Here is a 16398-nt window from a genome sequence, read left to right as displayed (position 1 = left end):
ACAGTCATTATCGCTGTGCCCTACCCACAAATGAAGAAGCTAAGCTCTGGGGAAGTTAAATAACTTTCCCAAGGTTACTCAGCTGGTAGGGGGCATTTCCAGGATTTGAACCCAAGTTCAGAGAAAGAGAGTGTGGGGGTGTACACGAGAGCCAGAAAACTCCCAGGGGGGGGTTGGCTACGCAGCCGTCCCTTCAGTGCCCTTCCCACACACAGGCAGTGATAATCACGGATCACTGCTACTTCAAATTATGACAGAACGTATTTTCCAGAATAGATGAGAGGAGTAAGGGAGGTGGGGAAGGCAGCGTGGTGAAATGGGGGGAGTGAGACTTGGCCAGGCCACGTGTTTCAGCCACATCCTGGCTGTGAGGCTGTGAGCCCCAGCTGCTTCCTCTGCCTGGCTGGATTGGTGCCCATCTGTGTGCCAGCCTCTCTGGAGTACACGACTGCAGTAGACAGCAAGCCCAGGTCTTCCTGTATCCACCATGCTCTGGTTCCTTGTTTGTAACAACTCCCGGACTTTCATAGAAGTCCCAAAATTTTAGAATTGAATGGACACCCCCCCCCCACCTTCATCTGGCCCAGCCTCCACCTACAGCAGAGTCCTCCCTCTTGTCCCTCCCAGGCCCCTCCAGCAGGGGGACTGGGCTCTCCTGGGAAATCCTAACTGGCAAGAACCCGTCCTGCCTCCTGTGCCTTCTCACTGGTCTCGGCCCGCCCTGTGGGGGTCTGTAACGGGTACGGGCTTCTTCTGCCACAGGGAGCCTCTCCCTGCTGGCCTGCCTGTGTCCCTGGGGGAGTGGGCTGCACTTGTTTGGACGTGTCTCTCTCTTCCCAGAGCATGCATCAGCAGCAGCAGCTCCAGCACCAGCAGTTCCAGAAGGAACTAGAGAAAATCCAGCTCCTACAACAGCAGCTGCCCTTCCCTCCGTCTGGAGACATGGCTCAAGATGCTGAACTCTTGGACTCGTCCGGCCTGTACTCCGAGAGCTCGGGCACCAGCAGCCCCAGCACGTCCCCCAGAGCCTCCAACCACTCACTGCACTCCACTGGCTCGGCCTCCAAGGCTGGCACCAGCCCCTTCCTGGAGCAGGACGATGAGGGTAAAGCGAGTTGCTGTCTTCCCTTTCCTTTGAACTCAACCTGAGAACCATAAAGTACCAAGTCCTCCTGGGGAATCTGCATGGGATTATGGAGTGCCGTTTCTAAGGGTTCACCGTGTTCTCACCTCATTCCCTGTCACTCTGGCGGCCGGGCTTCCATGCCATCCCAGGGCCTTTCCCTCTCAGGGGCCCTTTGGGGGACCACCTTGCCCTCCCTCCATCTTGCTCCATAAGGGCTGGCAGTTGCTGCTGGCCAGAGGGCCACTGGGTGTCTGGCTTGAGAGCGTTCCTGAGGCCAGCCAGGGGCCCCGTGTGACAGTGCCATTGTTGACCCCCATTCCTCTGGGGGGTTGGCTCAGACCGGCCGTCAGGGCGATATTCTGAGGGGATGGATGCCGAGCTCGTGCAAGAGAGCTGAGCCCCAGTCCCAAGCTGGAGGCCGCTCCTGGCCTCATTTGCACATCCACTGCGGCTCCCTGAAGGCTTCAGGCGCAAATCGTCTGTGCATCTGTGGCAAACCCCTGTCTCCTGACAGTAACACGGAGGCAGGAACGGAGGGCAGGAGGCAGGGGAGCCGTGGTCCTGGGCGTCAGGGAGGCGTGGAGCCCGCCGGCTCTCGCCTACCGCGGGGCTGGGAACATACAGCCTGAGAGGTCCCGTCCCTGAATCTGAGCTCAGGAAGCTCGCACCATTCCGGCCTCAAGGTGTTTTAGATTATGTTTGTTTAAAACCACTTCTTCCTGTTTTGTCCCAGATGAGGAAACCAGCATGGTGATAGTTGGGAAGATTTCATTCTGTCCCAAGGACGTGTTGGGTCACGGAGCTGAGGGCACGATTGTGTACCGGTGAGTGGCCCCGGGAGCTCTGTGACTTCGCCGCCTGTCCCAGTACCTGTCAGCTTGCGGGTGGCAGGCCAGGCTCCAGGGGTGCAGCGGGGTCACAGCGGTGGCGTGGTGCCAAGACACAGGAGTTCACCTCCGGGGCGGAAGCGACGGTTGGTCAGGGCTGTGAGGCTCACGAGGCGGCTGCTGGCTCACGGGACAAGGAGCACGGTGGGTCCGTGGGTCTCTCGTGTCCACAGCCTGTCTTGCCCCCCCAACCCAGCCCCTGATCCTTGTCCTCAGGGGCATGTTTGACAACCGCGATGTGGCCGTCAAGAGGATCCTCCCCGAGTGTTTCAGTTTCGCGGACCGCGAAGTCCAGCTGCTTCGAGAATCAGATGAGCACCCCAACGTGATCCGTTACTTCTGCACAGAGAGGGATCGGCAGTTCCAGTACATTGCCATCGAACTGTGTGCAGCCACCCTGCAGGAGGTGGGGGCCCTGGGGGCAGCCTTGCCGGGGCCGCTGCAGCCTTCCTCCTCCCGGCGGCGGTGGCTCGAGGGCCTGCAATTTCTTTTTCTTTTATTTCTCTATATTTACTTTATTGAAGTTATAACACAGCCTACTCATTTCAGTGACCAGTTTGGTGCGTTTGACAGGGGCACACGCCCATTTAACCACAAACAATCCAAACGGAGAGCATTTTCAGCACCTCAGCTTCATTTGGGTGGGGCAGTCTTTGGGTGCGGTTGGTGTCTGTCTCCCTGTGCCTCCAGGAAACCCCACAGTTGTTCTCACCACTGGTCAGGGCTGGTGTGGGCTTGGAGGATGCTGGTTGAGGAGTCAGGCCTTTGAGATCCTCCATCGATCTCCTTTTGCTCAGTCTCCAGGCTGACTGTGAACCTACCTTGGTATTAGCTGGCTGCACTTGCAGATTTACCTATATGAGGCCATGAACTTGAGTTCCTTGCCCTTACCTTTATCACTGTACACTAGTCCGTCAGAACTTCTGGTTGTTTAAGTGAGCCTATGGCTTCAGGAGAAAGTCTGTTGGCAAACGTGGATTTGGGCAGAGAACGTTGTCAGTAAAACTTCCCATTTCTTTCTTAAAATAGGAGCAAAGAAAATGAGCTGACCTAATCCCAAATGTTAAAGCAAAAAGCTGCAGGCGGGACTTTTCTAAATAAAATTGAATCACTTGAAAGAAAGAAAGAGCGTGCTGCGCAGAGGTGCCCCTCTCTGCAGAGGGGCTTTGTGCATGACCTGGCCATGGTGTCTCTTGCAGTACGTGGAGCAGAAGGACTTTGCCCACCTCGGCCTGGAGCCCATCACCTTGCTGCAGCAGACCACCTCGGGCCTGGCCCACCTGCACTCCCTCAACATTGGTGAGAAGCTTCCCTTTCCCAGGCCGCACCCCAGCTGAGGGGGGAGGTTGGGGAGGGTGGCCGACTGCTGGCGTGGTCCATCCCTCCGCTGAGAATCTGTGCTTCATCGCTGGCTTGCACGTGGGGTTTTTAGGTGGCCTTTTGACAATAAGAATTTGAGGAGGAACCTTTCATAGTCGCAGACCAGAACCCTTAGAGGTGGCAGCAGGCCTGCTGGGAGTCAGAGAAAGTGCACTCCCTGACACTACTCATGGTAAATATGGGACTGATCTGGAGCGTTCTATTAGTTCACAGAGACCTGAAGCCCCACAACATTCTCCTCTCCATGCCCAACGCGCATGGCAGGACCAAGGCCATGATCTCGGACTTCGGTCTCTGCAAGAAGCTGGCGGTAGGCCGGCACAGTTTCAGCCGCCGCTCAGGAGTGCCGGGCACAGAAGGCTGGATCGCTCCAGAGATGTTGAGCGAAGACTGCAAGGACAACCCGGTGAGCACTGGGCACAGCTCTCAGCCTCTTGCCTCTTCAGGAGTGACAGCTTCTGAATTCAAGACTTGGGGGCTGTGGCACATGAAGAATGACATTTCTTTGTCAAAGAGCTTCTGTGTGAACAGCATGCTGCTGGCACTTTCCATATAGTCTCCTGCTCAGACGAATGAAAGGGACATATGTGGGCAATTACTATCCCCCCCCCAACTTTTCCAGTCACTTCCAGCCCCAGCCCATCGGCTCTAGAGCCCACATTCCCCACTGTGAACGCCAACGCGCCCACAGCCCTTGCAGCTCTGGGCACTGCCAACATGCTAGACGAGTCTCCCGGGACCCCTTCAAGGTGGGAGAAGCGGCAGCAGCACTCCGGTCCTCACTGCTGCTGAGTCTGAGGATGAGAATTCTCCAGAAGGCCTCTCACACCCTGCCTCTCTTTTCAGACCTACACAGTGGACATCTTCTCTGCAGGCTGTGTCTTTTACTACGTGATCTCGGAGGGCAGCCACCCTTTTGGCAAGTCCCTGCAGCGGCAGGCCAACATCCTCCTGGGTGCCTACAGCCTCGACTGCTTGCACCCCGAGAAGCACGGTGAGCGGGCCACGGGGCGGGAGAGGTCGGGAGCCACCCCAGCTGCCCAGGTGGACCCTTGGCCTGGAAGGGTGCCAGCTCTGTGCCCCCCAGAGGCCCTTCTTTCCAACTGCTTGCCCTGTGGGCCTCCGTGAATTGATGACTCATTCCGAAGCTGGTAGAAGGTTGGGTGGGTTGTCTTTGGAGCACCTCCTCCTAAAGCCAGGCGGCTCTGAGGTTCCTTCAGGTCACCCAATGACCTCTGTGACCTGGGCAAGGCCCCCTTTGGGGACCTCTATTTTCCTGCTTGTGACTTGTGAGGGGTTAAGTAACCTGAGGTCCCTTCCTGCACCAACATTCAGGAAAACAGATAGTCCATGCTCTGTAAACTCTTGTGTGCAGGCCAGTGGTCAGTGGGTGTGGTCTGGGCTGGGAACAGACAGGCTGGCTCTTGCTCTCCGGGTGCAGGGGCAACAAGTCTTTCTTCCTGACTTCAGGGTTTCCTGTGTTATAATTGACCCATGACACCCAGTACCACCTTTTTAAAAAATTAAAACTGGGGCACCTGGGTGGTTCAGTCGGTTAACCGTCTGACTCTTGATTTCGGCTCAGGTCATGATCTCAGGATCGTGAGATCGAGCCCCACATCGGGCTCTGCACTCAGCACGGAGTCTGCTTGGGACTCTCTCCATCTCCCTCTGACCCTCCCCTGCTCGCATGTGTGTGCACTCTCTCAGTCAAAATCTTAAAAAAAACAAATTAAAACTAACTTACTGTTTTGGTCATGGATTAATTTTCCTTATTCCCTGTAGAAACAATAGGTTAGCATAAAGACCCACAACGCCTTTACACCGTGATGAATTCCTGCTATTAATACCTTTGTATATCTTATTCCAGTCTTCTAATTAGACAGGTGTGCGTCCTTTTGTAAAACATGGAGGGTAAATCGTACATGCCATCGAATCCCTCTCCATGTTGACTGGTGCTCCACAGGGCATCATTTTAAGAGCACAGCCCAGGACCTGGAGGCAGCATTACCGGAGCCTCCGCTAGTGGGTATCTCCAATTACTCCTTTTCCCAGACACCCCGCCCATCAGCTGACGTTTGTGCACGTTCTTAATTCCATTACTGCAGTGAGCTCCTGTCGGTAGAATCTTGAATCAAAAGGCACACGTGCTGTTAAGTTTCAGGTATTTCACGGCGACCGTGGGCCGGTGATAATGAGTTACTTGCTTGTTTTCCTCCTTTGTAGAAGATGTCATTGCCCGGGAATTAATAGAGAAGATGATCGCGATGGATCCTCAGAAACGCCCGTCCGCAAAGCACGTGCTGAAACATCCGTTCTTCTGGAGCCTGGAAAAGCAGCTCCAGTTCTTTCAGGTCGGTCTCTTGGGTTTTTGCGTTTGGGGTATTTTTTTAATCAAAACCTTCATTTAAGTTCTCCCAGATTTTAAAAAAACAGAGCAAAAGACAATGAAACAAATGACTCCTAATCCCATAACCAAGGGATAACCATGGTTGACATTTTAACATATTTTCATCATATAGCTAAAAGTGTGATTGGGGTCAAACTGTATATACAATTTTATATCCTTTTCTTTTCTCAGTACCTAATATTTTTACACAGTATTTCGTTCAGTGTTAATAATAGCATTACTAGTATTTGCAGTAGTAAATGTAGTGTTTTAACATACTCTTTTTCCATGTTAAAGTTCTAAAATTTTTTTTTTTTTAATTTTTTTTATTTTATTTGAGAGAGAGAGTGAAAGAGAGAGCACAAGAAGGGGTAGAGTCAGAGGGAGAAGCAGACTCCCCACCGAGCAGGGAGCCTGATGCGGGACTCGATCCCGGGAGTCCAGGATCATGACCCGAGCCGAAGGCAGCCGCCCAACAAACTGAGCCACCCAGGCACCCCTAAAAGTTCTAAAATTTTAATGACTCTAGTACTCCATCCTACGGATGTGCCATAATTTAAAAACCTTATGTTATGGGAACTTTCAAATATACACAAAAGTAGAGGGAATACTATCATGAACTCCCCTTTATCCATTCTCCAGCTCCAGCAATTAATAACTGAACCTCTACTCCCTCCTCGAATCTCCACCCCAGATTACTGTGAAGCAAATCTTAGGCATTATATAATTTCATTCAAGTCTCCTAAATCTAAACATTTACTTACATTGGATTCTTTCTATCCTCTTTTACCTAATCTTTGCCCAGATCTCTTTTCGCTTATGTTGGATTCTGAGACGTGAAATTAATAGGATCAGTAGAGATGAGCTCTGTCAGTGGTTTGGCTGTCTTTTTTTTAAGATTTTATTTATTTATTTGACAGAGAGAGACACAGCGAGAGAGGGAACACAAGCAGGGGGAGTGGGAGAGGGAGAAGCAGGCTCCCCGCAGAGCAGGGAGCCCGATGCGGGGCTCGATCCCAGGACCCTGGGATCATGACCTGAGCTGAAGGCAGTCGCTTAACCGACTGAGCCACCCAGGCGCCCGGTGGTTTGGCTGTCTTAAGGCTTTGTGGTGTTGCCCGCCCGGTGGCCTTTGTAGAAAGGGAACGTGTTTCTCAGAGTCTTCCCCGGTGTCAGTTCAGCACAGCTCGTCCAAACACATCGTACCCAGCCCACCGGCTCTGGAAAGCAAGCACACGGGCTCAGTGCTGTTCCTCCTGGGGCTGGGTCAGAGTGAAGCTTGGGTTTAGGAGTGACCATCACCCTGTCCTGGAATCTGACTAGAGCCTTAGCCCCCAATATTTAAGCTCCTTGAGGGCAGTGGTGGTTGACTTCTGGTTCGTCGCTGCCTGGCATGTGGCAGGTGCTTACTAAGTATTTGGGTGGATTGGGAAGGCGAGGGTTTCGTGCCACTTTCCACGGACAACATTAGGATTGTTCACTATGTTCCACGGATCATAACATTACAGTTCGGAGGTCAGGTGTCCTCAAGGGACGTCTGGAAAGTCGCCAGGTTCCTTTGATGATGACAAGATGTAGAACAAGAATAAAGCTCACACAAAGGGACCTCCAGCCCACCGTGGGTTAGGATTTAAGCTCTTCATTTTCCCGAGCCCGCTCTCATGTGAACACACCTGCCTCGCGTTGTATCAACTAGCCACCCCGGCTCTGCGGCAGAAGTGTGTGTCTGCAGGGTGCCCAGGGCTTTCCTCTAGCCACTCTAAGTTTGAGAGTCAGCCAGTCTGGCTTCATCTTCATCAAAGAAAGAAAAGCCTATGGCCAGTGAGTCTGTGTGGGGCTCCTCGCTCCGTTTCCTCAGCTGCTGGAGCTCGCGCTCGGCTCTGGCTGGGGCCCTCAGACACGGGGCAGGGCGCGAGGCTAGAGCAGGGCCTCCGGAGCCCACACGCTTGTCAGCAACTTTCTGCCTCTCAAAGAGCGCTTCATCCATCTTTTCTAACTGTTTGTATGGGGAGTGCTGACCGGCTGTGGGTCTGAGCATGTCCTGTTTCCCTGCGTTGACAGAAAAGCCCAAGATGCAAATCAAAATTGAGCTTTTGTTGTTGTTGTTCATTGATGAACGTTGATTGCACTACGGCTCCGTGTGAGATGCGGTGTGCGTGCACAGGGGTGAGACGTGGGTGCGGCATTAGGGTTCCTGGAGAGGTGTGACACCTCCCCTGTCACGGAGGTGCTCTGTGTGGGTCTCTCCCCAGTGAGCCACAGACGGGGCTGCTTGCAGGGGAGAGGGTGATGGATCAGGAGGGACCGAGGCACAACACTTCCTGTCAGTCCTGAGACCCGAGGTTCATGTGGCAGCGACCAATCTGTGACTTGTGTGTGTGTCGCTCCTCCAGCTTCCGATTCTCCACACCCTGACCATCATCTGCTGCCCTTGTCACCCTCACAGGACGTGAGTGACCGAATAGAAAAGGAGTCCCTGGACGGCCCGATAGTGAAGCAGCTGGAGCGAGGCGGGAGAGCTGTGGTGAAGATGGACTGGAGGGAAAACATCACCGTCCCCCTGCAGACAGGTGACCATGCTGATGCCCCGGCCGTGCATGTTGGCAGAAACGTTTCAAGAGCAGTAGCCATTTCTAAGAAGCGAACATGGAACTGGCAGCTCCAGGCGGTCTGGGCTCCAGATCCTCCTCTCGGGGTTGAGGCTGTTGTGGGTGTGTCCTCTGGGGTTCGTTACGCTGATGTGGGTTTCATTTTTGTCTCTTTGAATGACAGGTTAGTGACGGGTGCTGTGCTCTTAATGGTTGTTTGTGCTTGTGGGTGCGACCCAGAGGTGGCATTCATAGCGCTGCCCTCAGTCAGGCTCGCTCTGGGGGACACACTCCTTTAACCCCGAGCGTGGTGTAGTTCTGTTGTGTTTCAGTCTGATCACTCATCCCCAGGAGCCCCGGGAATTTTCTCCTTTAGAAATGGGTTTGTTACATTGCATTCCTTGTTTTTTCCCTAGATCTGCGGAAATTCAGAACCTATAAAGGTGGCTCCGTTCGAGACCTCCTCCGAGCCATGAGAAACAAGGTAAGGGGCGTGAACCCCCGGTGGTCCCGGTGACGGGGGTTACAGCCACCTTTCTCCTTTCTGTTCTCTGTGTGTCCTTCCATTCGTACTAGAATTCTGAACTTGCAGGGCCAACTTGTTCCCTTAGATGGGTTTTCTCTTCCGGGATGTTGAGGTGAGGAGTTCCGCTCTGGGAAGCGGGCTGTCTGGTGTCATCTGTGGTCTCTGCTGACTTGTGTGTGCCCTGTTCCTGTCTGAGACAGCACGGTATAAACTCCCTTGATGGGGACCTTCCCACACAGGCCTGGCCAGCGGGCCACTCCGGTAGGGCAGCTCCTGCCTGCCTCCCCAGCCCTGGGCCTGACTCGGCTCTGAGGCACCCTCCTGAACGAGGGGAAGCAGGGAAGGTAGGCGGCTGGACCGTTGAGTATCTGAGTCTTTTCTCTTTGACAGAGAACCAACTGACGTTCTATCTTCCTTGACTAGCGAGAGGATCTTTCACCCGTGCTTCCTGGGCTTTCCAGCTGCTAACCCCTGTGTCTGTGTGTCCGCCTGTTTGCAGAAGCACCACTACCGGGAGCTCCCCGCGGAGGTGCGGGAGACGCTGGGCTCCCTCCCTGACGACTTCGTGCGCTACTTCACGTCCCGCTTCCCCCACCTCCTCTCCCACACCTACCGGGCCATGGAGCCGTGCGGCCACGAGCGGCTCTTCCAGCCCTACTACTTCCACGAGCCCCCAGGGCCCCGGCCTCCATTGACTCCAGACACCCTTTGAGCCAGGGTGGTCCTCCGTTCTGGTGGCCGCAGCTGTGACTGTGGGCCTGGTCTCTACAAGCCCGAGCCTGACGCCTCCCGGCTGGGCAAGGAGACCAGGCTCCCAAACCAAGTGCCTTGAGCTGTCCACAGTGCAGCCAGCAGGGGATGATGCCGACCCCAGGAAGCGGGAACCATGACCCGTTCTGACCTGTAGGGAGCTGGGAAGATGCTGGCCACGAAAGTCCTGCACTCGGGGGTCCTCTGCCAAGGAGGGCCCATCCCAGAGGCAGCGACAGAAGCATCCTCCACCTTCTCCTGGATGCACTTGCTTCAGACCTACACTTTCTTTTTTAAACTTCCTGTTTGATGTCAGCCTGTGGGCCTGTAAGGAAGAGAGAGGAGGGAATCCCACGTTTTGCCTGCGTGTGGGACCAGGAGCATCTCTGTCCCCGGCCAGCGAGGCTAAGAGGCACTAAGCACAGCTTCTGCTCGAAGTGGGGCTCCAGAGGTGAGGGCTGTTACGGAGAAGGCAGTCGTTCAGAGCGTGTCGTTCCTGGGGATCGGCGATGCCGCACTCATCACGGACACACCCAGAGTTCCCCAGCTCACTCTGACCAGTGTTCTTTGGGGGCAGTGAGAGTCTTGAGTGTGAGGCGCGGCGTTGGGACAGGTGAGCACCGCACACTGGAAGATGAGGCCGTGTCTGCAGATCTCTTAGAAACGAAGAGGACGCTCTGTCCTGAGTCCACGGTAGCCCAGTGCATCAGTGGCCTTTGGTGGATTTGGGGGATGTTTAGGAGCATTTGGGGGCAAGAGGTGATAAGTTCCCCATCAAGAAGAGCAACACCCAGGCAGGAACAGGCCTTTGGGACCAGAGGGGAGCAGGCCAGGTGGGACACTCACGGCCACCCTGGGGGAGTCCTGGGCCAGCAGGTGGGCAATGTGGCTCCTCCGTCCCTGGAGCCAGCAGGACGGGCCAGGGGGTCGGGAGAAGAGGCCAGGGTCACCACGGGCTTCGTGGGCAGGCTTTTATGTTTCTCTTGGCAGATTTTAATAACTTTATATTTTGATCATACTGTAGAATGCTATGTTAGCATAAGTAAGCTGAACTTGAAGCTTCCTTGTGAAGAAGATAAATGCAAGATATATAATTCACTTTTTATTTTGTGGGTACCAAAAGTCTCCATCCCCTCCAGAGAGAGCATTCACGTTCAGAACATGCTCTGCTGCTGAAGAGTAAAACAGTGTAGCAAGGCTATATACATCCATTAAACAACTTCAAAGTAATAGTCCCTAAATTATGTCAATATCTTTTTTTGCTAAAATTAGTGTAGTTTTTAACTTTAGTTTCAGTCAGAAATTCCTGTCTTTTCCTCTACCGAGAGCCTTAGCGGTTAAATGTGAGCAGGGTACAGTGTGGAGGTGTTCCCCGTGTCCTTTGTCCAGCCGGGTGAGTGGGTCCCTGCACTTCATTCAGTGCTGGGGAGCTCGGAGACTCCACTCAGGAGTAAGGATGTTACTGACGGACCGAGAACTCACTGTTTCTTCTGTGAAATACTTCCTGATGGTGGATTGGACTGAGGGCCACTCCTCAAAATCTCTCCTTCTGTCTTCGTAGAATTCAGTTTCCTTCCTTTCATAATGCCCGGAGTCACTTTTTTCCTTAAATTCACATTATCCTCCATCTGCGTTATCCTGCACCCTCACCGGTTACCTCATCTAGACCTGGGAACCCCGGTGTTCTGGGCTGGCCTTGTGGTGAGTCTTCTGCCATACTGCTCGTTTTTCAGGAACCCGGCCAGATGCCTGCCCTCTCCCTGCTCTGCTGCATCCACGCCATTGTCCCTGTGGCCCTGCGGTCACTTTGCGGCCGGGCCTGAGTGGCAATCCCCGCCCCGCCAGGCAGTCAGGTGGAGAAGGTCCCACAAGTGACGGGCAGGCTGTCGGCCCTCTATGCTGCTTCTGTCTCGTGGCCGAACGGTGTCGTTGGGGGAGTAGCCAGTCACTTCTGGCTGCCCAGGGTTTGTGTCCTCTCACTGTTCGGGCCCAGCTTGTCTCCAGGACAACTGTTTTTCACATGCCTTTTCTGCTTCTCCTCTTCATTTCTAGCCACCCATCTTCTCAAATTCATGTATTCGATGTGTTGGATTCTGGGTACTCGCGGGGTGAGCCAGGCCGGATCCTGGGGGCTGGGGACGCAGAGGTGAACAAGATAGGCAAAACCTCTGCTTTTGTGAGAGCGTAGAGGGAGAGACACAACAAACGGTAAAGATCAGGGCTCCAGGAAAAGCCGTCCTCCGTCAGCCTTCTCTCCGTCACTTTTAGGAACCTGGTCACTCCTCAGCCCCTCGGATGGCTTGAAGAGGTCTCATGTGGACCCTGGTTATGCAAACTGCTCGGGCATTCTCCGCCACATCTCTCTCGTCTCTAGAATCCTGGTTTCCTGTTGTGCTCTGCACCATGAGAAGGTGTCTGTCCTTTGCTAGAACAGGGCTCTGCAGCCTTGTGCATCCTGTCACAGCGGAGCTAATTTGATCTTTAGCACGATTCCTGGAAGGCTGTTTAACTTTTTAGAAGTACACTATCTTCATTGTCACGACAGAATTTAGTCATATCTGTTGGGAATCCCAGGGACACTCTCATTAAATCCTGTGTTGAATCTGTCTTTGGCACGCCTGCCAGAATTTCTCCGGTTGCTTCTTGAGTCTTTTTAACTGCAGTTTGTCGAGAGCTCCCATGTCACTAGGCATCAGAGCACTTGCACTTTGGGGGATCATTGGCGTCTGTGGTAAGTCACTAAATCATCTAGTGGTGGATCTAAAACCCTGAGTGCAGAGGGGCTCTCCCTCACCCCTCCCTCTCCGTGCCATAGCCGTCCTAGGCTCTTTCCAGTGAGACCTCCCTCTGACCCATTACACGGATTAGAAGATCCACAGGTTAGTGGGCCCCGCAAAGTATTTTCTTTCTACCAACTCTAGAAGAAAGGCCTTGATCAGAATCAACTCCGGGCAAGGTTTTGTGTGAATGTGATTTGTTTACCATTGCACTTCTTTCACACCACAGTGAAAGATGCGGTGGCTGCTGATCGGACCTCTCGCAGATGTGGGGGGCCTCTGGGTTGTAGACCTTTCTCTTCTTGGCCGCTGTCTCTTCAGAAGTTGGGCTCCGGCCGGGTTTGGGTTTCCTGAGTCTGCTTTCGCTCTCCCGCTCTGTGTATTGGGTCCTCAGCCTGGAGGTCCTCGCAGAAGGTAGGCTGGTTCACCACCTGTGCCACGAGCCCTGGAAGAGCACACAGCATGCCTGTACAGAGCCTCTCTACATTCTCTGCTCTTTTAGTGTCTGAACTCCCTTTTCTTCACATATCCCAGTGTCTCTTCCTTGCTGATTCCTTCACCATCCTGGAGTTGTCCTTGCAGCTGGTGGCCTGGCATTGGCCTTTCCTGGAAGAAAGTCACTGGGTGTCCCCTACAGATGAGCCGAAATGCCACCTTCCAAGGTTGGACTATGATCTTTTAAACCAAAGTGTCTCCTCATCCTGCACTTTGTTTTCTTGATGAGACAGTGATTTCCCCCACGAGTAACCCTGGTTTCAGTTTTTTGTATCTGCACGTGAATCCGTTCTGTATTCATTGGGCAACCACAAAGAGCGCATCTGCAATGAGCCTCCCCCTGGGGCAGCCTTAACCTCCACTTCCGGCCAAAGTCCCCACCCCGCTCGCCTCACCCTGTGTTTGGCGGGTACAGTGTTCCTTTTCAGTATCCCAAAAGCTGTGACGGGGGCATCCCCACTTACCTAGAGAGCATTACCAGTCAACCATGCGGCATTCTCAAACGCAAACCTTACGTAGTGTTCTTTTTGCCATGACCTATTTATTTAACCTATTTATATTTATTTAATTTTTACTCTGACGTATATCCAGCTATAATTGCACTTGCTTTTAAAGCACATCAGATTTGTTTTGGACAACACACCCCTGACCATTCTAAAACTGGAAAAAGAAAAGTTATACTGTATCCTTCCATGGGATGGACGCCTCACAGTAGTTTTATCATTAAAGGGTGAGAAATTCGGTCAGGGTAAAAATTTTCTTTTTTGAGTGATTTTTTTTAAAAATTCTGTGCCATTGTGTCTTCTCTATAGACAGTTGTTTAATGGGTATGTGTTAATTGTGTGATAGAATCCTCTCTGTGAACCTACAATCCTCTTTTTAGCTTTATATTTTATAAACTGCCAGATTGTACAATTTTTATGTGTATTTTTAAAGCTTGATGTGAGGGTAATTATCTAAGTTAAACAGCCTATTTTTGTACCTCTTGTACAGTTTTATAATTCTGCTGATTGATAAAGGCGTCTTACGCAGCGCCAACCACAAATAAAGGTAGTTTTAGACCTGGAAGTCGGCTTCGTCTTCTTAAAAATTTGACCCCCACTCTCGGGCCTGGGGTCATTCCTGGCCCTTTTCCTGGCTGTAGGGGTCTGGATGGTGAGGGTGAGCAGCTGACTCGGGGGGTGAAAGGGGTGCGGTTGCCCGCCGGTGTCCGAGGCACGGTCCAGGGGGCTGGAACGTCCTCCTTGGTGACTACAGGGAAAGGTTCTTTAAAACCCTGCAGGGAGGGCGCCTGGGTGGCTCAGTTGGTTAAGCAACTGCCTTCGGCTCAGGTCATGATCCTGGAGTCCCGGGATCGAGTCCCGCATCGGGCTCCCTGCTCGGCAGGGAGTCTGCTTCTCCCTCTGACCCTCCTCCCTCTCATGCTCTCTGTCTCTCATTCTCTCTCTCTCAAATAAATAAATAAAATCTTTAAAAAAAATAAAAAATAAAACCCTGCAGGGAGTCCCCAAAAGTATTGGTTTGGGCTGAATTCCAGGAAGCTGGCCAGGTTGGGACCGAAATGCCCCATGGTGAGAATGAGACTCCAGCAGAGTTTGGGGGTGGGGGTGTACAGTGGGGAGGACCCGGGACCAAGAAGCCCATGAAGAGGTTAAAACCACTTCAGGAGCTCGGCCAGCGCAGTGCCAGGAAAGCAGTGACCTGAGTGTGTCAGGGGCACATACTCCATCTACCCACATGCCAAGGAATGAGCCAGCGGCCAGTCTGGTTGGAATTTAGAATCCTGCCAGTGTGCTTCTTCCTTTCCATCTGGTGAAAAAGCAGAGGAGGTTCCTCTGTCTTGGATCACAGGAAGGGACCGCTCACAAAGCCCCAGGACTGGCTCCTTCTGCTCTGCCCACCACCGTCCCATCCCTCTGGCTCGGCAAGGCCCCAGGAGCGTGCCTGACAACCATGGACACAGCCTCTGAAGCTCTGGATCACGGACACGCCCAAACCCGAGGGAGCTGCAGGATGCTGTTGATGCCCGCTCGCTGCCTCCTGCCACTCGATGGAGCAGCAGAAATAGCTCTTGGAGTCCCCAGAGAGCTGCGAGGCCGGAGCAGGGGCCACATTTGGAATTGGCCCAGGCCAGGGAGGGGGGCCTCTGGTAGCACCCTTAGCTGCCTCTGAGAATAGAGACAGGCGCGGGTCCTCAAGAGGGAGGCCAGCAGGTGGTCGAGACACTGGCATGGCCAGGGCGACGGTTCTGGGCCACTGAGGCAGGGTTTGCTGCTTGGCATGCTGAATTGGTGTTGGGCTGCAAAGAGGGTGCTTTTTTCTGAATGTTGGATACATTTCATTAGGTAAATGTGTGTATTTACACAACAGCGTTTCATCAGCAAAGGCACCGACTGGTACTCTTTCTATTATTTGTCCCATCTGTCATTTGTGCTGGGCGCAGGCCTGAGCTACAAGAGCTCATGAAAAGAGCCATCTAACAGCCTGACCTGTCTGCCCTTCCCACTGGGCCTGACCTTATTCCTCTCCCCCTGCAGACCAGCATTTCCCTTCAGATCAAAAACATACAACATCTTTCGTTTTAGCGAGACACTGACTGGACCCTTCGCCAAGGCCAACGATCGGGAGATGATCTCGCATCTGGGCCACTTAGCTGGGGGCAGAGGGAGCAGGGCTGGTAAGAAGATGGCAGCCCCTGGGAAACCATAATAAAAGATGGCAGGGGGTAGAGGGCACGGTTTCCAGAAACAGGAGAGGCTGGGCCGGCAGGACAGTAGCTGAGTGAACTTGGCCTCTGAGAGGGTTGGCAGGTGAGCCCAGTAGGTGTTCTTCCCTGCCCTCCCCAACCTTTGCCTCCCCAGGTTCACCTACGCCTGCTCAGCGGTTTGGATGAAGCCACAGAAGTGTGCTCATTGGGTTTGCCTGCCGGCGACACAAACCTGGAAAGGGTAACTAATCACGAACATGATTCATGACCCAGTCAAAATTCCAGAAGGTTAACAAGAAGCTGGAATGCCGAGCCCAAACCCAAAGGATGATCGGAAGCCCTTTGACATGACAATGGGGTTGGGGGCGGAGGGCAGGGCCGTGAGGGGCTTGGGAACTGCCACAGACACTTGAAAGCAGAGCTGTTGGGGCCTCAGCCATCTGTCACATGACAAGGGGCTGGCTTTGCCCTCTTGCGCCGGAGGGTTTCAGCTAGCCTAGTGGGGAGCAGGGTCCAGGCGGGAGCCTGAGCTGCCCGACAGTGCCAGAGGAGGCTGGGCAAGGGAGGGAGAGCTGGGTCTCTGGAGGAATCCAGCAGAGAGGACAGGCCCCATCCTGCATCCCGAGCAGATCAGGAAGAAATTCTTCCTTGGGTCGGAGGTTGCACTCAGGGCCCTTCCAAATAAGCATCTGTGGCTGAGGCCTGCCCCTCCCCGCAGTGAGTTCCTGGAAAAGGCTGCCTGGCTGGGTGTGAATCACAGGAAGCTGGGGCGG

At 53.5% G+C, this 16398-nt stretch overlaps 1 protein-coding gene across 2 annotated transcripts in view; it reads left to right on the top strand.

Moving 5' to 3' along the window:
- Window positions 1-14015, top strand: part of ERN1 (endoplasmic reticulum to nucleus signaling 1) — a 77074-nt gene extending 63059 nt beyond the window's left edge. For both annotated transcript variants that reach the window (XM_032429478.1, XM_032429477.1), the window contains 10 exons: window positions 841-1105; window positions 1860-1950; window positions 2230-2419; window positions 3213-3312; window positions 3600-3799; window positions 4240-4387; window positions 5620-5747; window positions 8229-8352; window positions 8787-8854; window positions 9396-14015. In XM_032429478.1, coding sequence (XP_032285369.1) covers window positions 841-1105; window positions 1860-1950; window positions 2230-2419; window positions 3213-3312; window positions 3600-3799; window positions 4240-4387; window positions 5620-5747; window positions 8229-8352; window positions 8787-8854; window positions 9396-9608 — 1527 coding nt within the window. In that variant the 3' untranslated portion in view covers window positions 9609-14015. The remainder of the gene's footprint in view (window positions 1-840; window positions 1106-1859; window positions 1951-2229; window positions 2420-3212; window positions 3313-3599; window positions 3800-4239; window positions 4388-5619; window positions 5748-8228; window positions 8353-8786; window positions 8855-9395) is intronic.
- The last annotated feature ends 2383 nt before the right edge of the window (window positions 14016-16398 follow it).

The sequence above is a fragment of the Phoca vitulina genome, unplaced genomic scaffold (genome assembly GCF_004348235.1).
Source record: "Phoca vitulina isolate PV1807 unplaced genomic scaffold, GSC_HSeal_1.0 scaffold41, whole genome shotgun sequence".
NCBI lineage: Eukaryota > Metazoa > Chordata > Mammalia > Carnivora > Phocidae > Phoca > Phoca vitulina.
This window is presented reverse-complemented; position numbering and strand designations above follow the sequence as displayed.